This window comes from Caloenas nicobarica, chromosome 3, assembly GCF_036013445.1.
Source record: "Caloenas nicobarica isolate bCalNic1 chromosome 3, bCalNic1.hap1, whole genome shotgun sequence".
NCBI lineage: Eukaryota > Metazoa > Chordata > Aves > Columbiformes > Columbidae > Caloenas > Caloenas nicobarica.
This window is the reverse complement of record NC_088247.1, coordinates 97,087,283-97,113,875: the sequence shown is the minus strand read 5'-3', so window position 1 is coordinate 97,113,875 and position 26,593 is coordinate 97,087,283. Positions and strand designations below refer to the sequence as shown.

Genomic DNA, 26,593 nt, shown 5'->3' with positions numbered 1-26,593 from the left:
TCTGCAGGACACTGAAAGTGCTTTTCTATATACAGCATGGAGTGCTACAGTTGTGTGTTCCACAGAGACTCAGTTTGCAAAAGGATAGAAGTGAAACATTATTTAGGGTTTTGGTTTCTTGGCCTTGAAAACTGAAATCTGAAAACAATTAAAGCCCAGTGCCATACCAAATCAGTTATGCAGTCATTCCTGGATTTTCCCATGGAATTTTTACATAAGAATTAGGCTGCATTTGATGCAAACTAACACACACACAAAGAATTGTGCTGGTCAGAGGCAGGCCAGCGTACAGATCAGTTTCAGGAGTTTTTGCAAATGCATGTAAAAATCAATCAGAGGCATACCGAAACACACTGCTAAAGACTACAAGAAATTTGATGACAGCTCGCTCATTGAAAGCTCTATCATGCCTTACATCTTGTCCCTGAGAGACGGTTTTCTGTACCCTTCCATTTAGGCATTGCTTATCTTCTCTGTCACTGCAGATTTACCTGTCCAGCCCACCTTGTACACTCTGTCCCACAAACCGGGACACTGGAAATATCCTTCCCATCTCTCTTAGAACACCTTTCAGTCGCGGCATTGCTTGGGGGGGGTGAAGCAAGCCCTGTGCTTTTTCAAGGAATGAACAACCTTTGATGGTGGGTTGGCTGCTGTCCAGGAACACACAACGAAGAGGCTCCCTGCAGCTTTCTCAGCTCTTTGTGTACCCGTGGAGCAGCTGGGCAAAATCTGGCCTCACAATGGTGCATCTGTAATGACACAACCAAATCCAGTCCTAGCATGGAAAGGAAACACCATCCAACTGGAGGTCAAGCTTTGAATTATAATGGTGCCCTCCAGACTCCAGATATCTGAATCAGCTGCTTTCCCTTTCACTCAGAGCACTGTAGCTAATGTTTCTTTTTCCCATTAGAAGTCAAATTGCCTTGAGAGGAGGGGATTTCTGTGATTCTTTCAGAAAAGTAAAATGTTTGCCCATGCAAAATAATGAAAAAACCGACATATTCACCAGGCAGAAGAGTCAGGCAATCAAGTCTCTAGTTTGCCTTCATTGCAGGAGACCTGATGCAAACTTCTAGTGAGCACGGCTGCACAAGAGGATGCCTCTGATTAATGTTCTAGTGCCCTGCTAGTGCATTTGATTCAGTTCGCTTCTCTAGCCCATTCATGAGTACGAAAATCAAGGAAAAACTCACTAGATTTAGAGACTAGTGTTATGACTGAACTGCAGAGGAGTCCTGGACGCAGCCTTACTCAGATCTGAGACGTGGACACAAAGGCATGGAGCACAGAGTCACCGTGGTGGTCTGGAGAGAAAAAAAAAAAGGCTATCCTTGAGTTTGGATCCATTTGCGTCTTTTATGGTTAACTCAAAGCTTTTCTTTCATTGAGCCAAATGTCATAATTTTCACCACATTAATCTCTAGAGTTCAAATCCCTTTTTTAACATGACACTTTGGATGTGAGATGACAAGTGTTAATATTCATTATTCTACAAAGCTATAAATATCCTGAGGTATAGCAACTCACTGGAAAGGACACAACCAAAATAATTTCCTCAGCCCTGTGCTTACATTCAGATCTTCTTCACAGATACTGTTTTTCACATACTGAAATGCTTTTGTTGCACTTATTTTGGCACTAAAGTTCGCTCACGTGAATTTAATTCAATGGATACTTCTAAAGTTAAATTAAAATATTCAGTCAAACTCTCCAGTTCACAGTAGGCAACTCGCACACACACATTCAGCCGAGACACCATTATCATGTTGCAGTGCATAAAGAAAAGCAGTCACTTCAGAAGCTACTGGAGTTTCCCTACAAAATTTTTCCTACAGATTCTTTTTCTAGCAAGATCTTACTTGCAAAGTGTTTTCCCACTAGATGCTTGCCAGATTTTTGGGGCAACACTGAACAAAGGTCTTACCACCTTTGTAACACTAAACAGCATTTCATCTCTTTCATAAACTCGATAGCCTGTAAATCTGGGATGGTCCACACCCTCTGCATTCCTGTGTCACATACTAACAGCCTCTTCTTTAATTACAAGGTGTGGCATTTCTGGACAAGAGACAGCTAATCCTCCAGACGTGTGTGTTATTTACATTTACCCTAGAATTTCTCCTTTATGCAAAGCTTTGGCTCTGAAACTGCAAAGGTTAGACCTCACTGACAAAATCTCTAGCTCATGGCCACACTTTGATGCCATTTAATATTCTGGTTCATTAATGATTAAGTAGACATGTTCTGAACATACAGATCTAAAAGCTGGGAGGTATTTGGATCTAGGAGCTTGGTTCACGCCGGTATCTGTTACAAAACATAACCGTCTGCAAAAGTAAAACTTCAACACGAGCCCATATTAGCTTGTTACTTTAAAGCATGCTCAACTGCAGTTGTCTTGACGAATTCTTGATTAGAAAGGAAAAGAGCTGAAGCTCTGGGTTTCTTAGATAAAACACAGTCAGAAGACGCACTGGCAAACACTGATTTCAGGTCCTGCAGCCGGGCAAGCAGCGCTGCCCGGGCGTGCATGCCGACCCCAGGCTGGCCAGGAGCCCCCCAGCTTGGCTGGCCAGGCTGTGCCGGGCTGCAAACGGGGGACAGGAGACCCCCTGCGGCGTGGGGAGGATGGGCCAGGCCCTGCAGAGCGGCAGAGACTGCCCGGCGAGGGGAGGACCGCTTCCCACGGGAGGGCGGCTGACGCTCCGCCTGGGCCGGTGCCCACCGCACGCTGGGCTGTTTCCTCGCCTCCGTCCAAGTCTGTCACCCACGGTGCTTCCCACATCCCACGGCTTCAGGAAATCCAAAAAGCCTCAGCCCCAGCCTTTCCCCAGCCGCACATGCCTCCTCTCCGCCTTTCCCTGAAATACTTCTCCCGTTCAAGAACTTCTCTCTTGCCGCCATCTTTGCAGCCCAGGGGAGAAAAAAACACCCTCACCTCTTTACTCTCGGCTCTGAGAAATCCCCACTGAGCGTCACCCTTCCAAAGGGCGCAATGGCATGGGCCACGCTTGGCCAACAGCGAGTGCCACACAGGGAGTCACTTGACGGCATGTTGTGTCTTCTAAAGGAAGAAGATGTCTGACCCAGACCCATGCACACAAGCAACAAAGGTCCCTAGTCTGTAACAAAGCCTCAACATGAAAAAAAACCAACAAAAAAAAACCCCACAAAAAGACCCAAAAATTAAAGACAGAAGCACTCTGAGGCCAAAGCGATGATTTTGTCACGGCGTAGCACACGCTCATGCATTCACATCTCTGTGCGCTCCATGGAGCAGCGCCGGTGCCACAAGGGAGCTGCAGCCCCATGGCTCATGTCATCAATAGCCCACCACAGCTCTCCTCAAACACACCTCTCCCTCCAGAGACACCCTGTCACCATACATCTGGCTGTCTCCACCACAAGCCCCCCTCGGCAGTGTCTGCCCTGCCACATGCCATGCTTGGTGTCTCCACCCACAGCTCCCTCAGCCAGCAGCACCTGCTGCGGGCAGCGGCCGACGCCCCCAGGCACCCACTACACATCGCTGCTGGGTTACGGAGAGCAAAAACCTGACTTCAGCCCCTCAGAAGGGACTTTCTGACCATCTGAGTGAGTCATGGCACTGGGTGTCCCTGCCCGAGTGCTGGCAGTGGGGGGCTGCAGGGTGAGCTTTGTGAGGAGGGGCTGGGGCTGCCTGGCTCTGGTCACAGACATTCCCAGCAGACCCACCACAGGGCACAGCTGAGCCCTTCAGCCAAGATGAGGGCACCTCAGGGAAAGCCTGTGCAACAGGGCAAAACACCACGCAGGCACTGAAGAAAAGCACGTGAAAGAGCCTTGCAGACACCCAAGGGCAGTGAAGAAGAAGGAAGAGGTACTGTAGGTGCCAGAGCAGAGATTCCCCTATGGCCGCTAGAGACGGCTATGGGGGAGCAGGTTGTCTCCCTGCAGCCTGAGGAGACACCATGGCAAAGGTCATGAAGGACTGCAGCCCATGGAGGGGACCCATTCTGGAGCGGGGGAACAGTGTGAAGAGGAAGGAGCGGCAGAGAGGACCCATCATGGGCTGACCAAAACCCCTATGCCCAATCCCCTGCAGGAGGTAGAGGAGTTGGGAATGAAGCTGAGCGTGAAGGAGGGAGGAAAGGTGCCGTTTTATCTTTTTTATTTTTTTTCTCACTATGCAATCTATTTTAGTTGGCAGTAAATTTGTTTTACCCAAGTTGAGTCTCTTTTGCCTGTAACAGTAATTGGCAGGTGATCCCCCCTGTCCTTATCTTGACCCATGAGCTTTTCTTCGTATTATTTTCTCCCCCGACCAATTGTTAAGGAGGGGGAATGAGAAAGCGGCTGCATGGACATCTGGCAGCTGACCACTGTCAAGCCACCACGTTCATAGACTGGATGAACCACAGCAGAGAAAGAAGAAAGAGGAGGACAAGAAGAGAACAGAGCTACCCTGACACTGTGGTCCAGACCTGGTGCTCATGATGTTTCCTGATGAATTGGGCCATTGTCTGAGGAATGCTCTGGACACAGAGCCCCACTTCAACACACGCTCATCATGAGGTTGAATTTGTGGGTTGAGAAGTTATAATAGTTATGTGCAAGGGCAAGGCTATTCCTGCCTCCTGCCCAAAGGCAGCATTCTAAAATAGGACAGGATCTTTCCTGAAGCAGTCCAAGAAAAGTCCACTGAAGGGAAGGATCATTAAATAAATCAGGAAAGACACAGATCAGTAATCCAGAACACAACTGGAAAGATGGTGAAAAGACATCCCTCTTTGAGGATGCTAAGAAAGCTAGTACAAAATATTGGGGTTTTTTTCTAGCTCATAGCTTTTGCTAAGCAGTGTATCTGTTGGCAGACGCAGCATTACTACATTAACACACTCCTCTGCCCTTTCTGCCTACGACTCCTTCAGCTTGACTTCCAACTCCACTGCTTAAGAATGTCAGGCAAGCACATAAACTGCTTCTCATCCGTGGCTGAATGCAGCAGAAAATTTATTAATGGAAAAAGAAGAAACGCAAAAGGAAAATCATCTCTGGACATAGCCCAGGCAAAATGTAACTTGCCATAACACAGCCTCTGAAAGGCACTACTAGCAAAATACCCTGGCATGTTACAGCATCCTCCCAACTTGTACAAAAGGTGCTTTATTGCTGATCTCAGTTTACTCTATTCCCAGGCATAACTGAATTGTGTTTCTTTAATGGGTCATCTGGCCTCCCCAGTAAGTGTTCTGGGCCATCGTTAAGGTTGGGTAAGGCAAAGTTCTTTTCTTTTTTCTTTCTTGCTTGCTTGCTTGCTTTTCTTTCTCTCTCTTTCTTTCTTTCTCTCTCTCTCTTTCTCTCTCTCTTTCTCTCTTTCTTTCTCTCTTTCTCTCTTTCTTTCTCTTTCTTTCTTCTTTGTTGCAGAGCTTCTTTCTAGCCTTTTATCAGCTGATCTGCAGAAGGGAGGGTGGATAATATTACCAGCATTGCACGGTTTCCCAAGACCCAACTGCCTCAGCTCCTCCAAGCCTCCCTTTTGCACCCCAAAAGTAACATTGGGAAGAAAATAAACTCCCATACGAAACCCACTAGCAAACTTCAGATCATGAAGGAGTTTCTGGGTGAAAAAAGAACATCCAAACTCAGAACGACAGTCTTTGTAAGCAAAACTGCTTCCTTCCAGTTCCTCCAGCTTCACCTGCTTCCCATGCTTGACACAGCAAAAAATCCCATAAACAGCTCATCTATTCATACCCAGGAACTGCTCATGTTACTAATGTGCATAATCTGGATGCAAAAATTGTCAAGACATTAGCGCATTCTTGAACCATATCCTGTCATATTCATTGCGGAAAGCACAGAAAAAGGTATCAACTTTTATGCAAAAATCTGACTTCTTTTATCTGCACTGCGTGGAGTGAGCATGGAATACTAAGTGTGCAAGGGAAGTCAGAGTTACCCAATTTGTTTTCAGGACCCTCAGGTAACGTGCCAAGCAGAAGCGAATTATTAATAAAAATGTTCAGAAAGTTGTGTTTAAGGTAAGAGCAGGGCAGGCCTCTCTGCTTCTGCAGCTCCGTAAGGACTGGTCCATACATACAGAAGAGCACCATCAAGGAGAAGACCAGCTTAAAGAAAACCAAAGGAAGAATGATGTGGACTGCTGGTGAAATAAAAGAGGGAGACCAAAATTCTAACGAGAAACTGCTTGTCCGTGACTGGAGTCAGAGGGAGGCAGCGAATTTCAGAGAAATATATTTCAATTCATGACCCAGTTACAGCACATTTCTCCCCTCTCTCTGTGTCCTTCCAGCCCACTGCTGGTGGCCCTTTTGCCATCACCACGTTCTCTGATTTACAGACAATATCCAGCAATGAGCTTTCGCTCGGGAGGAAGGGCACCAGTGCTATTTGCTTTCCTTTGCACCTGCTCCACAACTCAGGAAGCACAACAGGCCACAGCTCATCTGACAGTTCATCGCTTGGGAAACCATCATCCCAAAACTCAACATTATTTCTGGGATATTCTTAAAGTTTGCACCCAGCAGGGTGATGCAGAAGTAATTGCAAAAGTAATTGCTGGGCAAGCCTACATAGTGCCAGGGGGTTGCTAACAGGTCTATAATAATCATTCAGAGTGACAAAAACAAATTTCTAGATGGCAGCTGCTCCTGCCACCTCGATGCTTTGCAGCTCACAAACCGAAGGAAGTGCTTCTTGTAGCTCCAGGAAGGCAGCTTTATCATGCAGATGATCTGGACTCTCTTCTGGCCACCTCTGTCCCCATTGCACCCAAGTCCCAGCCTCTGGGCTTGTAAAGAAATGGTGAGGGAGGATGCAAGGGAAAAATAGTGTAAGGAAAAAGCAGCCTCCCTTCATGCCCTTCCATTCAAGAGGTCCAATGCTATTTGTAGTTGCTAGTCACTGCCACGGCGCTGGAAAAGAACTTGTCCCTGATTCACTATCTAAATCTCTTGGCAGCAGCACAACGCAGAAACAAAGCAGCTGAGTTTCAGATCTACCCATTGGTAAGTTACAAAATTTGGACCTGGATCCAAATTTCTGCCTGCAAAATTATGGCTTCAAGCCCATTGCTGGCTTAATTTTGGATTAAAACTCCTAGGTTTGTCCTTTCTAGAGAATATACAATTTCACTAGTTAGACAGAGGCTTAACAAATGGTTTGAGCAGAGATTTCACAATGAATGTATGATGATTAACTACAGGATCGCAGAGATTAAAGGTGTGAAAGAACTATTAGATCATTGCAGCCCTATGGCAGTTGCAGAGTTGTTCTGTGTGGTGTATCTCTCCCAGCACCTTGTTCAGGCTAGTTTTGAGTGGCTTAAGCAAAGGCTCTCCCAGTTTCTTTCTGGAGGCTGTTCCACACTCAAGCAGATCTTGCTGATATTTACTTGATATTTAATTTCATCTTGCTCTATTCTATAGCCAAGAGCCATCTTAAACAGTCCTTTTTCCCACTGGTGTCTTTGTGTTGCTGTTTTCTGCCCTTATGTCATTTTGTAAATTCACGCCTCTTTTTCTATTTGCCATAATTTCCCGTGATCAAGATCAGCAGAGAGTAAATAGCACACTTCCATATATGCTATGCCCTTTCCAACCTCCATTAAGCCAATCTAGCCTTTCTTTGAACAGATGACATTGAATTTCTGTTGTTTGACTCATCATGTAATTTCCCACTCCTGCTTTTGACTCTTCATGAGGTGCCAGCATGACAGAGAGCAGGACCCATCAATTAATGAGATGCAAAGATACAAGAAAGGCTTTCTCGAGATAATTGTTTTTGGCAGCTTAGTACGACAGGAGATAGACGCAGACTTGACCTGTGGCCCGATGGATGGCCTGAGGTCAGTTCCTGCTCTGACTTGGATCCATAGGTTTTTTCCTCTGTGTTCTGGGTTTAGGCATAAAGTGCTGCAGCTGATGCCAATAAAAGGAAGTTTTGATTCAGTCGTAATGTGCAAAGCAGCACCATGCAACTAACTTCACAGGCTGAGGCTGGGAAAAATACGTTCCTCTCTTCAAGTCACATTAATGGAATATTTTCTGCTGGATCGGGATCAGACATTGTAAGGTAGACGTTGTCTAATACAGAGAAGGATGTGGGATGAACAGATGCCAGAGTGAACAGTCCTAATGACCCTGGCTTTCAAGAGCCCAGAGACAAGACCGAACAAGGGCAGGGCTGCAGGAAACAGCCCAGCGAATGTGTGTGCACATGTGCGTGTGCTCCGACGAGCTGCGCCCAGCCTCCCTCCGGCACGGCAAACCCAGCCTGCCGCTGCTGCCGGCAGCGCCCTCGGAGAGCATCCTTCAGATTCCCCTGCAGAGAAAACAGCAGCGTAGCAGCTACACGGAGCACCCAGTGTTGATCCCAGCACTTCTGAATTTTCTGAATTCCCTGCTTACTGAAGGGTGAAATTAGACTCATGCTCTCAACTTCCAGCTTGCGGAAAGCAGCTCGGAGCAGGTAGAGGAGGGTATGGTGCACGGAGGATAAAAAAAAGATTATTGTGGGTGCAGAGAAATATATTCCAGCAACACAGACTTCGTTGTAGCAAAGTTCAGACTGGGAATTTGCATATGGAAATTCTTTAGGAAGGTGCTCATATTAACAACCTGAATTGCACTCTTAAGAGATTACAGCAGTTAGGGAGAGGTAAATGAGCTCTGTCAAAACAGGAACAGCTCTGAGTAATTCCCCAAAGCAGGATCAGGGCATGCACCACGGCAGACTTCCTCCATGTTCTAGCACTGGCTAGGGAAATTATGGAGGTGTTTCTCTTCTGCTTCAAAGCAGAGGGTCTGGCAGCAGTTCTTGTCCAACTATGTGGAATTTGAAAGAATCTGACTCAAAGCAGTGTTCATGCAAAACAAAAAGAAAATTAAAAGAGTTGGGGCTGTAGTTCAGACACCACCAAGTCACCTCCAGCTTCCCAGGTTCGAAGGCACATGGTCATGTCTCTTCAACAGCCTCTCAGCATCGGAGACACTTTTAGAGGAGCAGAGCAGGGCAGGAGGGCTGACCCATGGGGTCACCTGCAGTGGAGGGCTGCACCCAAGGTGCATCTTCCCATCAGAGCAGTTGCCTTTGGGTGCCGTGTAGCCACACTTCTGGGAGCCCCAGCAGGACAGCAGCTCTCCTCCAGACAACCATGCGAGAGCCATAAAAGCAGCTGTTTATTCCCAATAAGTCTCACTCAAACAGGAGCAGATCTTTCAAGCAGAATCTGCACGACCCAGGGAAGTCAGAACCCAGGACAAATGCAAGGACAAATGGACAGCTGGAGAAGACCACTTAATCACATGCAGGGCCGGGGCATGGAGGTCCTTCATACTGTGCAGATTTGGCTGTCGCCAAACACTTCAAAATATTTGCCATTCCTCAAAGATGTCAGAAGCTGCATACAGATACAGCTACAAAAGTCCACACACAGAGCTTTCTGATCTTTCTAATCTTCTGCTGTTTCTCAAGGAGGGTTATGTCTTGCAGACCTCAGCAGTATACTTTTGGCCCAAAGGAAGCACAGCGGGTCTGGCAAGCATCAAGCACTTAAAGCACTGCAGCCAGCAGCTCTCATTGACCCCAAAAACTTCTCAATCCTGCTTGATTTCTGTTTCCTCAGTCCAGCTCTGGGAGGAGGAGGAAATAACAACTCCACGGGTGTCCTGCTATGGTATGTGGCCCAGCAGATCCCTTCCGATGAGTCTTGCCAAGGGGTCTGCTCCCGTGCAGCGTTACCCATCTCACTGGAGATGTAGCAGAGCGGATTATGCACCCATTCTCTGCTAAGTCTGGCATGCTTTGCTTAAATTGACCACACTTCTTATGAAAGAGTGAAATTAGGATGAAAGAAGTAGTAAAGCCTGTTTTTCCATGTAAGTACCGTGAGCTGTAGAAAATGGACACTGGCAATGGTCATGGTTGGTGAAGCTATATGTTCGTTATAGAAAGGAACAATGCATTTTCTGAAGCCATGTTAGCAACAGGGTCTGAGAGAACAGACCTGATGGTCCCTCCGCAAGACCCAGAGTAAGTGTCATTGCAGATCCTAAGAAAGAGATTTTTCACCTGGTGGGGAACCACATTTGCTGTGGGCAGAATGACTGTCCCAGTGTCTGTGGCTGTGCAGTGCAAGGACAGGATTAAAGCACTGTGGGCTGGCACTGCCCCACGCTCCCAGACCAGACAGGAGCTTACCTGAGATTCTTGCTTTTTCAGCTCTTGCTTTTTAAAATTTCATCAGTGCTCTTGTGTAGCGTTTTGTGCTCTTGGGCTGCAAAGAAGCATTCTCTGCTGTAAAAAGAAACAGTCTGTTTAAACATTGGGGTTTTTTTTCCCCTCCTGAAATGAATGAATGCAAAGCATCGCCCAACAACACTCCCTACCGCTGAATCCATTGGCACCCTTTGTGTTTTCACGGACATATTTTCCTTATGAAAACCAGTTCCATCTTCTCTGCTGCTATGTGAAAGGCTCAAACAAATGTCAGAAAACTGACTGACAGACTGTACAGGCAAAGCGGAGAACCTGACTGTGTACAGGGGCTGTCAAGTGCACAAAGTAAACAAAAGAATAGATCTATGTAATTTTTCCTCACGAATCTCTTTCAACTGTAACTCTTATTTTAGACGTTACTTGTAAAGGAAAGCGCAAGACAATGTCAGTGTGTTTTAAATGTAAAAAAGTCTCATTAGTTTTGACAAATATGTTTCTCTGATAAATTTTATTATAACTATCAGAGGCATAAAGCCTAAACAACATTGTCATTTTAGTAACAGTTTGAAAGTTACGGCTTCCTAAAACTACCACAACCATTTAAGAACCATAACATGCTACTGCAATGTCCTGGTTTTGTCCTTCCCCAAAGCCGACCTCCGGCTCTTCCCCCAAGTTCTCTCTCTTAGAGACTCACCAGCTTTCCTATCCCATGCACAGCTGGGACGGAGCCGTAGGATCTGTCGTGCTCTTTGCTCAACTTGCATCTCCCTGCTTGACGAGGATTGTGCTGAATACAAATATCTGGCTGAAGTATATTCAGGTTTTGCAGAAATGGCCACCACCATGGATGACGACAGAGCTTACATAGCTCCCTGCTGCAATACCGACTGCCTGCAGGGCTGGCTGGGCTGCCCTCCGAAGCTGAGATTTAGTCTCCTGCCCTGCCAGGGACTCTTAATCCAAGGCAGCAACAGAAAGAGTTGCATATGCAGGTTAGATTTTAAATCCCTCTTTCTGACAGCATGATGCAGCTCCATGCTGCAAGCACATCTGACAGACGTTGGACCCAGGGGAGGATCAGCTCTGAAAAACCTTCCCTGGCATATTTTTGCTCCTTCTACTTCATTCTCTGCATTTCTTCTAACTCCTGGGGTGGGTAATTTTCATTGGCCAAAAAACAGACAAAAGGAAGGAAAAAAGGGAGCAGAGAGGTACACTGCTGTGAGTGGGCAACAGATCACAAGTGGGCACAGGCACGTAGTGGCACAAAGCAGCCTATTTCACAGGAGCCGGGGAAGGGAGCACAAGGTTTTGCAAACACCACAGGGTGCAGGAGGCTCTGTCCAACCTCTGCCACAGGGCAGGAGCCGAGACAGGAGGGCAGGAGCTGAGGGGCAGGAGCTGAGGTGGGAGAGGAGCAGAAGATGCTGGGAGCACCCAGGGAAAGGCACCCGGGCAGGGAGAGCAGCTTTCTGTGGGGTTCAGAACCTCCTGCGCAACTAAACCAGTAAAAATCGCCTGTGCCCCCATAGTGCAGCTTTGCTGTTGGCCCACCATCAAAACAGGGGAAAACACGAAGCGTTTGCACCCACAGCCTTCTCCTTGGTAACCCACCACCTGCACATGGCCCTTCCACCTCTGTGCCCGCAGGGGCAGGAGGCGGCTGAGTGGCAAGCTGGGTCCAGCCAGCTCCTCTCTGCTGGCCCAAGCCCATGTGCCCCACGCACCCCAGTCACTCAGCTCCCACACCATGGGAAGAATTTGCCCTGCATCCCCCACCGGCCAGGGAGAACCGCGCTCCTTCACCATTCACGCCAGGCAGTCATGCCGATGACTACTGGCACCTGGTTGTAGATGAATGCACTTGCAGCATGGCTATGCTCAAAACACTGAGGATTTCTATATTTGCAATTAAAGCATTCAGATTGTTTTCACTTTATAGGTGGGACGATCTATTTATTTTCATTTTGTTTTCTGGGTTTTGGTTGTTTGTTTTGTTGTGGGGTTTTTTTTCCATTTCTACCTGGAATCCAGATTTATGTATCACGCAACCGAACGTGTCAAGGTATCTGAAGGCTCAAAATGCACAATGCAATACTATAATATAGCTCTTTGTTATGCTAATTATTTCTTCCCAGCTGCTCCCACAATGAGTGCCAGCCCGACCTATCAAAGGGGAACAAAACCTCTAAGCGAGCTTTCTGCTGCAAGGTCCCTTACCTCTGTGCTCGAGGGGCTGGGGCTGCATCTCTTCCGGCACCTGTAAACCAAGCCTAGAGGTAAACCAAAACAATTTAATATTGTAGCTCCGCTGCTGCTGGGAACACAAGCTAGGAATTAAAAAGTGATACCCTCTTGACAGTCAGGTTGCCATGATTTACATTTTTCTCTCAGGCCCCCTCCCCCTCCGCATGCATCTTCTCAGCACTTCTGAGCAAAGGGGAAAAACGAGGCAGTGTGGGAAAACATCCAGTCAAACCTCAGAGGCTCTGCCGAGGTTCTGATTTTGGCACCCACCAGGGTAGTGCTATGTGATCATGAAGGATTTTTAGTGTGCGGGTGTCAGATCCACGACAGCCAGAAAATGCTGTGGTTGCATTATTTAAATTAAAATTAAGTTTCCAAATAATAATTTTTTAAAAGGCTTCATATATTCAAAATTAAAAGAATAAAATTATCAGCCTGGTTGCCTTTTCTATTATTTATGTCGACACTCAGTTAAAAGAGAGTTTGTCTTGTCCCTGTGTTTCTAGAGCCTAGGAAGATATTTTATTGATAGCACATGGAAATATTCAAAGGGAAAAAGGAGCTTTGGCAGCTGGAAAGGGACTAGCGGGGGCCACCAGCAGCTTGAGAGACTCAGAAGACCACTGGGAATGTGGGGCAAGCTTGTTAGCTGGATTTCTTATTTATAATGGTCACTAGTGAAATACCTCAAAAGCTGACATTCCGCTGTCATCTTTAAGCCTCAGAATTAGCAAACGGACGCTTTCAACGGGTGGATAAATTCATGCAATAAAAATCCTTGTCTCAGTCTGCATGCAGAATAAGGAAAATGATCTGACAGTAGCTTATGTCCTACTGGTATTTTAATATTTTCTTCATGACTGTGATGGTTACACAGGTTATTTAAAAGTTTCAGTATTGGAGCAATTCTGCAATGGAGGTACATTTCAGGATTGCATTAACACTGTGCACCTTACTTCTCAGAGCAAACACAGAATGAAATTTGCCACTATTACACTAATTAGTCTCCTGGTAAACCAGAATCCAATCTGTCACGCAGAGGAAAGGGTCAAAGAAGGAATAATATCTATTCAGTCTCTGCAGGTATAATGTAAGCTGCTCAAGATTTAAAAATTAGTCAAACTGTATTTTCAGAATAATAATAATGATAATATCGATAGGAACTGAGAAATGTATGTCACTTTGGTCATACTTGTTGAGACTCATGGAAGACAAATTTGGGGAAAACATAATACTGAAAGTACATTACACTTACAGGGTAGCAACACTTAATGTGTGTGCATTGTCTGATGATTTGTAACGTAAAGGGCAATTGCATTTTGAGCCAAAATCACACTACTTTATTCAAAGGAATAAATGACCCCATGGCAGCTGTATGGCTAAGAGGATGTGGCTGGTAAGTGGGGCCTACTCACAGAAATAAGTACAGAGGATTTCACCATGAAAGAGCAATGGATGGAGGCAAAAAATAAAAATTTATGAGGGTTTTTAGGGTTGGTGAAGGAATAGGGCACAGATTTCACACATATACTGAGAAACAGAAATGATTGTGGAGTCAGGGAATAAAACTGGATTTGAAAATAATCTGCTGCTCGACTCCAACTCCCCTGGCAGAGGCTTTCCCTAACCAAAGGGGTAACTATGGAGCAGCCAGTCCCACACTGTTTTGGGTGGAGGAGAGCGATTACCATTTGAAACTTGTTCTGATGAAGAAAATGAGGCAGCAGGAGGGGAAAGACAAAACCAACAATAACCAAAGGTGTGGATGGTTAGCTGATACAACCACCTGGCACAACTTCTCCAAAAACCAATGGTGTGGCATCATCTGACGCCAGCTGAGGGTCTGATTCCCCATCATCCGGCTGCAAAAGTCTCTGAACCATCAGCCAGCAAACTGCTGGAGCATTTGACACCCGCTATATGAGAAACACAAGGCGGTGAGGGAACAGTGGAAGTGATGTTGTGTGGCCCCTCTGAGCTTGCTGGAGACGTGCAGCTGTGACAGCTACCGGCCAGTGTCTCGTGGAGGAGACACATCCACCAACCATTGCCATCCCATCACCTCCTTTGCAGTGGCCAGAGCTGTCAGTTGTTTCAGGAGGCAGCCACAGCCCACAGCACAGACGGGTGAGCCTGGTGGGGTATTCAATGGGGAAAGCACCTCTGCAGGAGGCAGTGCTAAATGGACTGACCTCGAGCAGATGGACCATTTATCTCCTTTCTGCAATCCCAGTATGACAGATTAGATGCTATCTGCAGTAAATTGGAGAATAATGCTCTATTAATTGAGAATAATTACTAGGCATAGAAGAGTAGTTATTTTTCAAATCCAGTATCTCCCTGTTTGGGGGTTCTTGTTGGGTTTTGGCTTTTTTTTTTTTTCTCATTGTGCATACCTGTGACTCTACACAGACCACCCATCTGTGACTTCTCACACTCCCTGCATTCCTCAGAGAGGGAAACTCGAACACAGAGATTGAGAGAAGTTAATGTACTTGCCTACCTGGCCTTTCAGCTGGGTCTGGTGAGAAAGCTTTGTGTACCTTGCAGTCTGCACCACTTCTGCAAAGCTGAGGAACTGAAACTCCACGTTCTCCGGGGTGTGCTCACTTCCTTGCTATGACTTAAAGACTAGGGAGAGCAACAACAGGCCAACTACAGCCCCAAATGCAACCATTTGCACGTGATTACTTCCCTGGAGTTTAATCTAACCTTCCATAGCCGACCCCAAGCCCCCTGACGTGGAAAGCCACTGACCCTGAAATGGCAAATTCATTCTGGTCTTACAGCCACAGCTGCTTTGTTTCATGCTCTCCGTGGAGACCCAAGAGGAGTGAAGGTCTCATGGTCCCAGGGCTGGTTTGTGCTCGGTTCCCTGGCTCAGACCCGCCAGCCGGCTACACCTCGCGTTAGCAGCCTTACGCTGAGCAGGATTAACTGCTGCAAAAGCGCTCGGCACCCTGCCACGGCTGTGTTTACATTAGAGAAAATGGACCTCACAGAGACAGTTTGCAAACACCACAAGACGAACTTTTGTAAACTCCCTCGGTTTAGTCATCTTTCCCCATCTGTCAGAGGAGTTAAAGTGAGATTGAAAAAACACAGGAAATTACTGTGTATTCCAAGTAGTTGTGACTGAGCGGCTTGGCTGTTACATGGGATGCTTTGTGGAAGATTCACATCTCCCAACATTTCCAGCAAGATCCTTCGCAGCGCTTCCCCGGCTGCAATCTTTTAGCAGGCTCTGCACACCCTGCCAGGAAAAGCCTCTGGGGTGCTTTGTGCAGCTGCAGAAAAACTTGTTCCAGTACTGAGGAGCCCAAAAGGTTACCTCCAGAAAGCAAGGGCAGCCCCCTTCTTCCAGGCTGCAAAGCAGGGGACAGGCAGTGAAAAAGGTTATGTCCCTTTGGGAGACTTCCCTGTGAGAGCTGCATTCACTGAATAAAAATGCCAGATGAAATCCTTTACCCCACAGCAGTTTAAACCTTTCTATGATGTGACTAACTGGCTCTTTTCATGACAAAACTTAAGAAACTTCTTTTATCAAGGTTCCTGGCATGAGTAGGCAACAATTCCATTTGCTACACCTCTGGGTATAGCCTTTATCTCAAGAAGGCAATGAAAGGACGCAAGTCAAATGCAGGCTAGAAATCACCTTCATGTCTCTGCTTCAGCCAGAGCCATTTAATCACCAGATCCCTACCAAAGTGGCAATCTGAGCTACGAGCAGCTGGAAAGGCCATTTAGCTGGGTGGATAACACCTGGCCCCGGCCTCCAGAAGGCCACAAAGCAGCAAGAGGCACTGCAGCCCGCTTAGCTTGCTGACATTCCACTTCGGGTCACGCTGCGCCTCTGAGCCAGCTCCACGCTTCCCCTGTGCAAACCCAAAGGGTGGTGGCACCCAGTGCATCGCCCCAGCAGCGTATCGAGGTCTCCACCAAAACGACAGTAAAAAGAGGATGAAGGGCGCACAAGAAGATGAAATGTGAAAAATATCTCCTTACCGCAACTTTGCTTTGGGGTGTAACAGCTTCAGGACTGAAAGAAGCACTTCATTCCTGCATCTCAGCCTGTGTGTGTTTTCTCTGCAGAGCTGGCTGCTATGCTGGCACTGCAGATTGGTGCCAGCTGAGGCTATTGGAGTGCCGGGGATGCTTAAGTAACCATGTTAGGCTGTTTCAACAGATTAGCTAATCCAGCAAAACCAGTACAATTTTACCAGAAGTATTAAGTATATATGAAGCACATTGATATTACGCTGCATGTTTTGAAAAAGGAACATAACTTTTTCAATGCAAATGAACTATGCATTTCCAAGGGAAATGCATTACCTGGTGGAAAGCAATCCTGCAGGTAAAATGACACTTCTGTTCTTAGTGACAGTAAAATAGACCTGACAACAGTAACATCTTTTTCTATTGCTGTTTTCCATGTATTATTGAAGTACCATTATAAGCCTGGTGAAAGGCACAGTATTTTATAGCCTTGCACTCTAGGAGAGAAGTATCTTACGATAGAAAGTAAAACAATCTCCCTAAAGAGCAGCTCTTCTGCCCAGTTCTTCCAGGCAGGTAGGTCAAGATCAAGTTCAGGAGCATTCGTTTAGCAGTTACGCATGAGACATACAGATAAAAGGCATGAGTATAATCCTGGAAAAATAACTATTTCTCGAAAATATGCATTACTAGCAAAATGTCCTTAGTACTGGAGTGTGCAACGGGGAAAAGGCCTATCAGGTTTACACTCTTCACATGCCGTAAATCAAACCAAATGTAAAGCACGAGATCCATCCAGGCTAGCCCAAGCTGGAAATCCTATCAAGGTCTATTACATTCCTGGCAATTGGACAAGGGCGTTTCCAACTCTCTTTTCTAACATGTAACACCTCTGTCTCTTCTGAAGCAAACAGAACTCAGTGTACTCCTGAGTCCAATATATCTACTTTCAGTATTCGCTATTATTTTGTGAGGCAGGGTCCAGAGAAAGACATAAAAGACCACTTATCCTTAGGCCGACCTTCATCAGATGGCATTTCACCCCTTACATACCCTGATGACACTCAATAAGACTGTCCAGAGCTGTAATAGGTTCATCTCTAGGTGTCCCTGGAATTGAAGAAGCTGTTGGAGAGGCCAGAGTAGACAGACTTCTGCTGATCCACCACTTCAGCAGGTGCAAATTCAACTGAGAAGACTCTGCAATGGGTTATACGTGCAGGCTTGCTCCTGAAGGCAAAGGAGTCCCTTGGGGTCAAAAAGCTTTCATCCCCCACCAAAGTGTTTGTTGATCTGTGGCCTCGGCAGCATCTGGCCTGGCATTACCCTTGGCTGTACGTGCAAACCCACAGAGAAGCCTGTTGCTCCTCAGTGCACCTTCCGACTGTCCTAAAGGCTTGTGAGAAGGCTGAGCTACATCCAGGACCCACCTTGAGGTGCACAGTCAACTGCAATGTGACCTCCTCAGCAGGGAGCAGTTTGATGAAATGGCATTTCCACGGGTGAGAGAGGGGAACATGGGGGAAAGGACCCAGTAGCCATTGGAAATATAAAATTAAAATGAATTTTGGTCATTTTAATAAATATATGTCAAGGAAATTTCACTTTACTACAACAACACATTAGTATACAAGCATCTAATATTTAAGCTTAAAACATCAAGTGTTTATCAAATATTGGAAAAGAGCAGACATCACTAGACTATCTGGGTGTAACACAAGAAAAATCAGATTTTTTAAAAAATTGGTCCTTGTGGACAAATGTCTAAATGATGATCCTACTCATACACTGTATGAATGAGATCTATATTTAATATTATTTTTATTAATAAAAAAAGCTTCTTTCTTGGAGAAATCAGGTGGGATTTTTTACTTTGTCGTTCTTCACAATGATAACCCTTACAAACTTGTCAGTTCCAACTTGCCTCACTACATAAAGGTTATCATTGATTTACATCCTAGATATTCTCTTTATGGTCACTTTGGCTGGGGGGGGTGGTGGTGCGGGAAGCTTTCTCCTGTGACCACTGGCCTTAGTCAAGAAAACCACCCAGTTTGCAAATGTGACCGTGAGGTGTGCATGCTACCCAAAATAACCATGGCTTGGGAGGACTCAAGCTGAACCTGGGAGACCCAGAGCAGGAGGTCTCTGACCCAGAGCACCAAACCGGGGACAGCCCAGGGCAGTGTCCCCCGCTGGGGACCCTTGTGCCCTGCGCCGAGCTGGCCGCTCCCCCAGCACAGAGGTGAATGTCACCCTTTGGACAAGGACCAAGTGGAGAAGATGTCACTTGGATGCAGGCTGCTGGGGAAACAGGCAGCTATTATGAGTCAGCCATGGCTTGGATGTGGCTATTTTGCCGAGCACATCCTGCCAGTTGTTATGGGGACTGTGGGAACTAATTAATTTGGTGGATCTAAGACTCAATACTCTCAGTCCAAGCTGACTAATGTCTTCTGGGCATTTAAACTGCACACTTTTGCAAATCGTCTACCTAGGGATGACTAAATGTTGTCCTTTGCCACTGAAATCTCAGCTCATTTCTCCAAAATGTTCTTTTTTAAAATTAAACCCCTTACATTCATTCAGATAAAATCGTGTTTATCGCCACATTATCAATTAACATTGTGCTTTTTGCTTTCTTGTCTTTTTTAAATCAACAGCAAAAGTCATAGAAAACTCCCGCATGCTTTTGCAATCTAAAAGAGAGAAATTATGTGAAATAGAATAAAGTATAAAACATGCCACTGGTTCATGAACTTCATTATACGAAGAAGGAAAAAAAAGAGCCCCAGCAACAGACAGTTGCCATAGAAACACTCAAGCATCGAATGCTTGTTTACAAGAGACAGCTCTCTATTGTTTCTTAAATCCCTTCCTAAGGATGGCAAATCAAAAAGCAATTGAGCATCAAAAAGGAAGAACAGAGATGTTTGAATAGGAAGTTGAACTCAGTACTTCAAAGGTTAAAGGTTCCTAATAATATTGATCCACCCTGTGGTTTGTGTTGGTTTTTTTTTTCTCTGTTTAGGTTAAATCCCTGCTGTATCAGTGATTTATACTTAATTTTCACACTGGCAAAAATTAAGACAAAATGTAAGGCACCAAAAAAAAAACCTGCCCTGTATAACAACAAGCCTCATCAGTTACTACAGCCAAGGTGAAAACGTGCAAGTACTTGAGCTGCATGTTGGATTTCTGATTAAGATCCCAGAAACAGGTTATTTCTTTATGCTATGTCCTATTTTGTCAGTTGAACAAGACGCTGAATCCAGGAATTCATAAGTGTCAGTATAAAATGTAAGGATAGTTTATTCCCAGTCCATGAAGACAGTCCTTTGTCAGAACAAACACTGAGTTACAAGGAGCACATCACCCTTGCTGGTAGCATCAATTTGTTTACCAGACTTCTAATTCCTCGGTAAACATAACAGAGGTTCTTCTTAATTAATGGCAGACTTCTTGGGGGCGGGGATACATAAAACGATATGTTTTCCCCATCTGGCTGATTGGTACTTTCAGTAACGAAAGCTACACCATAGCTGTACAGACTATAGTGCTAAGCATTAACACAACTGCATTCTTTATGAAGTCTCCATATTTATAAATAGCCCACTGATGCAGATCACAGAGACACTTTGCACAATCTGCTCTCCAGTCATTTAAACTACACGTAGTGTTTGTGGCATGATTGTATCATTTGTAGAAAACTATAAAAAATCCATTCAAAATAAAAATTATCTTGATAGACAAATGGACGTGCTGCGCATGCTTCAACAGAGCAAGAAAGATGCCTCATATTTTACTTCCTTTGCTGCAGCATATTTTATTACTTGGTAAAGACTCCTTTTTCCTTAAGGATTTTTTCCAAGACTCGCTTATGTTGCTCTTGTCATTACATCCAGTCTCAAAATAGTCATAACATTTGCCTTTACATTCAAGAGCATGGATGCCTCTTACAGGTTCACAGTTTAGGGCAACGCTTTCTCGCTCAGGTTCATTACCGCCTTTCTCGTCATTAAATTTTGCCTTTTCCTGATTACTGTGAGACCTGGCATTAGTGATGAATATTTCATTAGCAGGGATCTGGTCATCACTCCTGTAAGAAGGGGCACTGCCAATGTCATAATCCAACTGCTGGGAACAGCTTGGCAAAGAAATGGGGGAGGAGGAGGAGGAGGAAGAGGAGGAAGTATTTTCTGTGCTAGCATTAACGGAGTATGGTAGATTTAAATAGTGACTGCCACACTCTTGGTAGAAGCAGCACGTGTGGAGCTTCTCGTACTCCTCCTTCGCCATCCGAAGGCGTTTTCTGTATGGGCAGTCCTGAGGCACAAACCACTCCTGTGGCGAGGTGCCACCGAAGGAGCAGGCGGAGAAGCACCAGTTGTTCTGCATGATGATTTCTCCGTGGATTCTCTTCATTAGATTGTTGATAAGGACAGATCTCCGCAGGTAGACTTCAGGATCATCAATGAATTTCAGCTTTTCCAAAGACATGTAAAGAATATGGGCCCGCTCCTCAAACACGGAGATTGTCTGAAAATGCAAAAAGACAGATGACACGGAGCTGAAGGCAGGCACTTTAGTTCCAGGCAACGAGAGAGAAAATGAAGCAAAGTATTCCCCCTGTGCTGCTACCTTTCTCATTCTCTTCCTGAGAGGTGCCTAAAGCTGGCTTGGAGACCTGCTTTTTCTCAGCCACAGCAGAGACCCAGGTTTAGGAGGTAAGTAGCTGAGCGTTACAACATAGAGGCAATCACAGGGCACAAATCCAGCATGGGAGAGGGAAATCCAGATGCTCACACCTGGCTCTTTATTTGCATTTGGGTTTAAGACTCAAAGGGTTGCGCAGTTTTACTCCAGTGATGACTGGGGACTTTTTGATGTAAATAGACCTAATTCCATCATCCCCCCAAAGCTCTGAAGCCAAGTGAAGGTCTCTCCCCTACAGCCTCAAAGTTTCCAAGATGCAACCAGCAGCCATTGCCTGACACAGCAAGTATTGGAGCACTTCGTCTACTGCCAGCTGAAAAGGTCCTCCGGCGAGGAGGTCTCCATTTGCCAAGGTCTCTTATACTGTCCTTGTGTACAGAAGCGCATGGGGGGGAAGAAGGCAGGGAGAAACCCATCCCAAAGCATCACAGCATCTGGAGAGCAGCTGTTGGCCTGTGTACTACACCCTGCGCTCTCCAGGACTGGTGGGAACGCAGATAGGCAGGGACAAGGTCAGGAAATGCAGAGAGGATAGGGATTTGCAGAAATCCTGGCTCGACGCCCACAGATTTGTTCTCCCTTCCATGGTCCTTCCAAGGCTCCCTTTCTCAGCACTGGCAGCACGAGCAGGTTACTGCCCCCGGGAGGCCCCGGATTCTGCACTGTAATCGCTACCCTGGGAGTCAAAATAAGAGAGGGGGCAAGGCATGCTACTGTAAGCACTATTAACTAATTTTCATTTTTAGTAAGAATTTGGTTTGCGTAGGAGGAAAGCAGCACAGCACAAAGCAAGACTGCTCTAAATCCCCCCCATCTGTGGCTTGATCATTCTTCCCTTTCCCACATGGTTACAGCATTTTTGCAGAGTGGAAGTCGTAGCTATGAGGACTGAAAGAGCTTAAAGCACAGCTGCTTTTCGCATCCATTCAGCTCTCCTCAGCCCTCTAGCTCTTTCCACAGCCTGGTCCTGTCTACAAGGTTTAGAAGCAGCACAGCGCCTCGTAGAAACAAAAATTGGCTGTGTTTTCATGTGGGTTCACAGCCCAAGCTGTCCTTTGTTAGAGAGAGTAATTTTCCACAATATATGAGTCATTTCAAATTATATTAAGCCTACAGGTTAATTTGCGTCCTTTATACCTGCTGCAGCAACAGTCCATGAAGCTGTAAAAGCCTGGAGCAAACCAGTAAGCCTTGAACTGGTGAGACCACATCTGGAATATTGTGTCCAGTTCAGGGCCCCTCAGTTCCAGAAGGACAGGGACCTGCTGGAGAGAGTCCAGCGCAGGGCAACAAAGATGATGAAGGGAGTGGAGCATCTCCCGTATGAGGAAAGGCTGAGGGAGCTGGGTCTCTTTAGCTTGGAGAAGAGGAGACTGAGGGATGACCTCATTGATGTTTATAAATATGTAAAGGGTGAGTGTCACGAGGATGGAGCCAGGCTCTTCTCGGTGACGACCAACAGTAAGACAAGGGGTAATGGGTTCAAACTGGAACACAAGAGGTTCCACTTAAATTTGAGAAGAAACTTCTTCTCAGTGAGGGTGACAGAGCCTGGAACAGGCTGCCCAGGGAGGTTGTGGAGTCTCCTCCTCTGGAGACATTCAAAACCCGCCTGGACACCTTCCTGTGTAACTTCATCTGGGTGTTCCTGCTGCGGCTGGGGGATTGGACTGGATAATCTTTTGAGGTCCCTTCAATCCCTAACATTCTGTGATTCTGTGAACTGCGATCCTCCTGGAGATAACGTCCTGGAGGGCCACCAGTAGGAACAAGTTGTCAAAGGCTTTCTACTACAAATGTTTGCCAACAAGCCCTCTGGAGAGGGGCTCTGGGCCCTACCATCATACCCTCTACAGGACAAGGAATCTCAGAACACAACTCTTTCTTTACTGGGCAGCAGAGGTAAGAAATTCAAAGAAATCTGGTGGACATTCTCCCTTCCCCAGAGCTCAGTGTTCAAAGTAGAAAACATATTTGTGCTGAACAGAAGAAACTGGTGATCCAGGGTTTCTGACATGGTACAGCTCTACAAGACAATGTCTGGGACAGGTCTACCTTACCAATACCTCTACAACTGTTTTTTAAGCTGTTAGAATAGGGTAAGTAACTATTCTTCCCCTTTGCGGGGAAAACAATCGCTGATAAAAAAATCCAACATTCTAGCCAAGAAAAAAGCTAGCCAGTGATGCAACATGTGGGAGACATGCTCATTAACCAGAAGACATTTTTCAACACCCTCAGTGCTACTTATTCATTGCTCTGGCAGCAGACTGGACACCTTCTGGAACTGACGGCAGGGCAGTTTTTCACCTTCCTGGTCAGGTACGTATTTCCAGCCACCACTATCTGCAGCTGAAAATTATTTCGGCTACTCTAAGGTCCTCGGGAAGTGAGGTCAGCATTACTGTGTGCTTCTCCTCTGTGGAAATCCCTCCAGGGAAACAAGATCCCACCAGGCAGAGCTCCTTGCCCAGTGTCCCTGGCAGGGATGAGGCACCCAGTTCTCCTCACATCTCAGATGGCTGCCTCTGCGATGTGGGTAAAGACAACACATAAACTTGCTCTGCATCTTGATCTGCTTTAGCTTCCTGTCTCTGGGGCTCTTGTGGTACCACTGCCTCCCATAAGATGTGCTTTAATCGGATTATATTGTGTCCTCTTTGTTGCCAATAGCACATGGGTAGCACTAGACTGCTGCAGGCCAGGCATGATCCAGCAAGGTAAGGATGGGGTCTCAAGACAGGAGCTATCCTTAAGCACATCACTCCAGGCATTCAATTCCCTACAGGACCGAGCCCTTGATGAACGAGAGCATAAAATCTCCCATTAAAAAAAAAAAAAAAAAGTTAGATTTAAATTTATGTATTCACTGACCTAGGAAATATTTGCACTAATCCCTCCCTTGACAGCTTTCATTTAAAAAAAATATTCTTTCATTTACTAATCTGTTCTTTTGGAGTTATTACCTTTTTAATAAACAGGATTAAATACTGAAGGAGCTTGTACTCACTCTCCAAATAATTCTGTTTTTCTAGAGGATCTGTAACCCATTGATGGTACATGGAACCTATTACTCTTTTCTCCCCGGGAAAAAGTTCTGAATGAAGTGGAGAACCATGGACCCTTTTTATTTATATTCTTCATTTCTGCTGTTCAAATGCTGTTATGAGGCTGTTTCTGTAAACACTATACAAATTACCTAAGAACAAAATAATCTGAATAATAAAGTTATTATTGGCACTTCCATTTACACTTGTTATAAACACTTTTGCTTCTTAAGCAATTTGATGACAATAAAACAATGAATGTGAACAACTGACAACTATTTGTTCCGAGCAAACAGCTGGATCATTCTCCTAATTTCAGCCGAGTATTTAAGCCTTCTGGAAATGGGTCAATCGAGTGTTACTAAGCATCTGAAACTCAGAGTAAAAATAATGACTATTAGAAAACATACTTTATGTGTACAGCTGCTGAGTGGCGGATGAAAATCCTCTTCTTCCACATATTTCCTTTTAAAGTATGTGATCTTGGATGTTGTTACAGGATTTGAAATTCCCCTGTAATGTGATCCTGTGGGTAATAAATCAGATATGACAAATGACATGCGGTTTGCCGGAGGTTCTCCAAACAAAATACTTTTCATTTCCCTTCGCGCTACAGGAGAACTCCACCGCATATTTTCACATACATTTGCAGCGATCAGAAACAAACCCTCACCTAACAGAGGGCTCGCCAAGGCGCCCCGGCTCGGGCGGCCGAGGGCTGGTTTAACCGGCAGCCACGGGGAACCGCTGCCGTCCTCAGGACGCTCGGCTTCGGGAAAACTTTCCCTCCTGCCCGCGGCCGGGCAGCTGCCTTCAGCAGCGCATCCCCCGCGCCGGAGAAGCCGGGTGCGACGGCGCCCGCCGAACCCCGCGCACCTGCGGCCCCGCGGGAGAGCCCCCGCCGTCAGCCCGGGCCCGCCGCCGCCCCCCTCCGCGGACAAACCTCCGTCCCCGCGCCGCTCCGGGGCCGGGTGTCCGCCCGGGGACCCCGCGGCGGCTGGGCGCGGTGCCTACCTGCGGCGGGGGGCCCGGGGGCCGGCGGGGCGGCGGGGCCGGGGCGGCCGCAGCAGGGCGGCTCCCAGAGGGCGCGGTAGGCGGCGAGGTCGGCGGCTCCCTCGGCGGCGATGGGGCGGCCCAGCCGCTGCATGGGCAGCACCAGGGTCATCGCGGGCGCCGGCACCTGGAAGCGAAGCAGCGCGGTGAGCGCCCGGCACCCCTTCAGCTGACCCCTCCGCCCCGCCGCGTTCCGCCTCCTGTGCCCCTCGGCGGTCACACCTCTACAGACACATAGATCACAAATATACGCATATCTATCTTACGTAATTTTTGGTTTTTTCCTTCTTATGGCAGGAAAAGGACCGGAGCCTTCTCCCACAAAAGGCGCAGGGTCCCCGGCACCGGGAGTTTGTGCGCGTTGCCCCCGCGCCGCCCCCCCAGCGGCCCCGCTCCCGCCGCCGCCCCGGCCCCAGCGGCGCTCACACACCGGCACGGATCCGCTCACTCGCTTCCCATTCTCTCCCGGCGGTGTTGGCACAGAGCGCTCGGCACCGACGGGTGTGCGAGTCTGTGTGTGCGCGTCTGTGTGTGCCTGCGGTGCGTGTGCGTGCGTGTGTGTGTGTGAGAGAGAGAGAGCGCGCCCAGCAGTTCGGGATCGCGTTCCTTTCTTCTTTCTTCCCTCCCAAACGAAACAAGACAGCAGAGACTTAGGTAGTTGTTTCCACTAGCCCCGATCGGACTGAACTGGATCTGCCTCCAGTCAAAACACTGCGAGACTTAAGACAGAAAATTGGCTCCGGTTTCAAGCCGTGAGTTGCGGTCCCACCGGAGCCAAGCACAACATCGGCGGAGCAGGCGGAATATTAAGCAGGAGCGGGGACTCCAGGGCCAGCGCCAGGCTGCGAGCTGCCTCCTGCCGCGACAGCAGGCGGGAGGGGAGGGCAGGGGAGGGAGCAAACTTTCTGCGAGGGGCAAGGGATGAGTTCATAGTCACCTACTTCTTGGCAGAGGAGCGTGGAACAATGCGCCCAGACACGGCCTGGCCCCTCCCTCTCCTTCCTCCTCCTCTCTCTAAGAAAGCGGGATGTAGTTTCCCCTCGGTGCAGCCCTCCCGGAGGAAGACGAGGGCCCGAGCAAGCAGCGAGAAGGAGGGGCTGCAGGTGGGCAGGTGGAATTTCAGCAAATGTTTGTGTTAGCAGCTGAGCGCTCGCTAACAAGAGGAAAAAATAAACCGCAGCAGAAGAGGGTGGAAAAATAAATCATTCACATCTGCCAGTTGTTTTCTTAAATCCTGGAAGAATGCACAAGGCTGCTGCTTGATGAAGAAATGGGCTTCCAGCATGCGCTCTCTGTGCCTTAGA

The 26,593-nt window shown here is 46.9% G+C and overlaps 1 protein-coding gene across 1 annotated transcript; it reads right to left on the bottom strand.

The window, feature by feature from the left end:
- Positions 1 to 18,111: 18,111 nt before the first annotated feature.
- On the bottom strand, positions 18,112 to 25,798 carry SERTAD4 (SERTA domain containing 4). The gene is made up of 4 exons (XM_065631819.1): positions 25,720 to 25,798; positions 25,251 to 25,416; positions 24,647 to 24,762; positions 18,112 to 21,012 (listed from the first exon to the last, which is right to left on the bottom strand). The coding sequence occupies exons 2-4, from the start codon at positions 25,399 to 25,401 to the stop codon at positions 20,269 to 20,271; spliced, it is 1,011 nt and encodes a 336-aa protein (XP_065487891.1). The 5' UTR covers positions 25,402 to 25,416; positions 25,720 to 25,798; the 3' UTR covers positions 18,112 to 20,268.
- Positions 25,799 to 26,593: the final 795 nt, after the last annotated feature.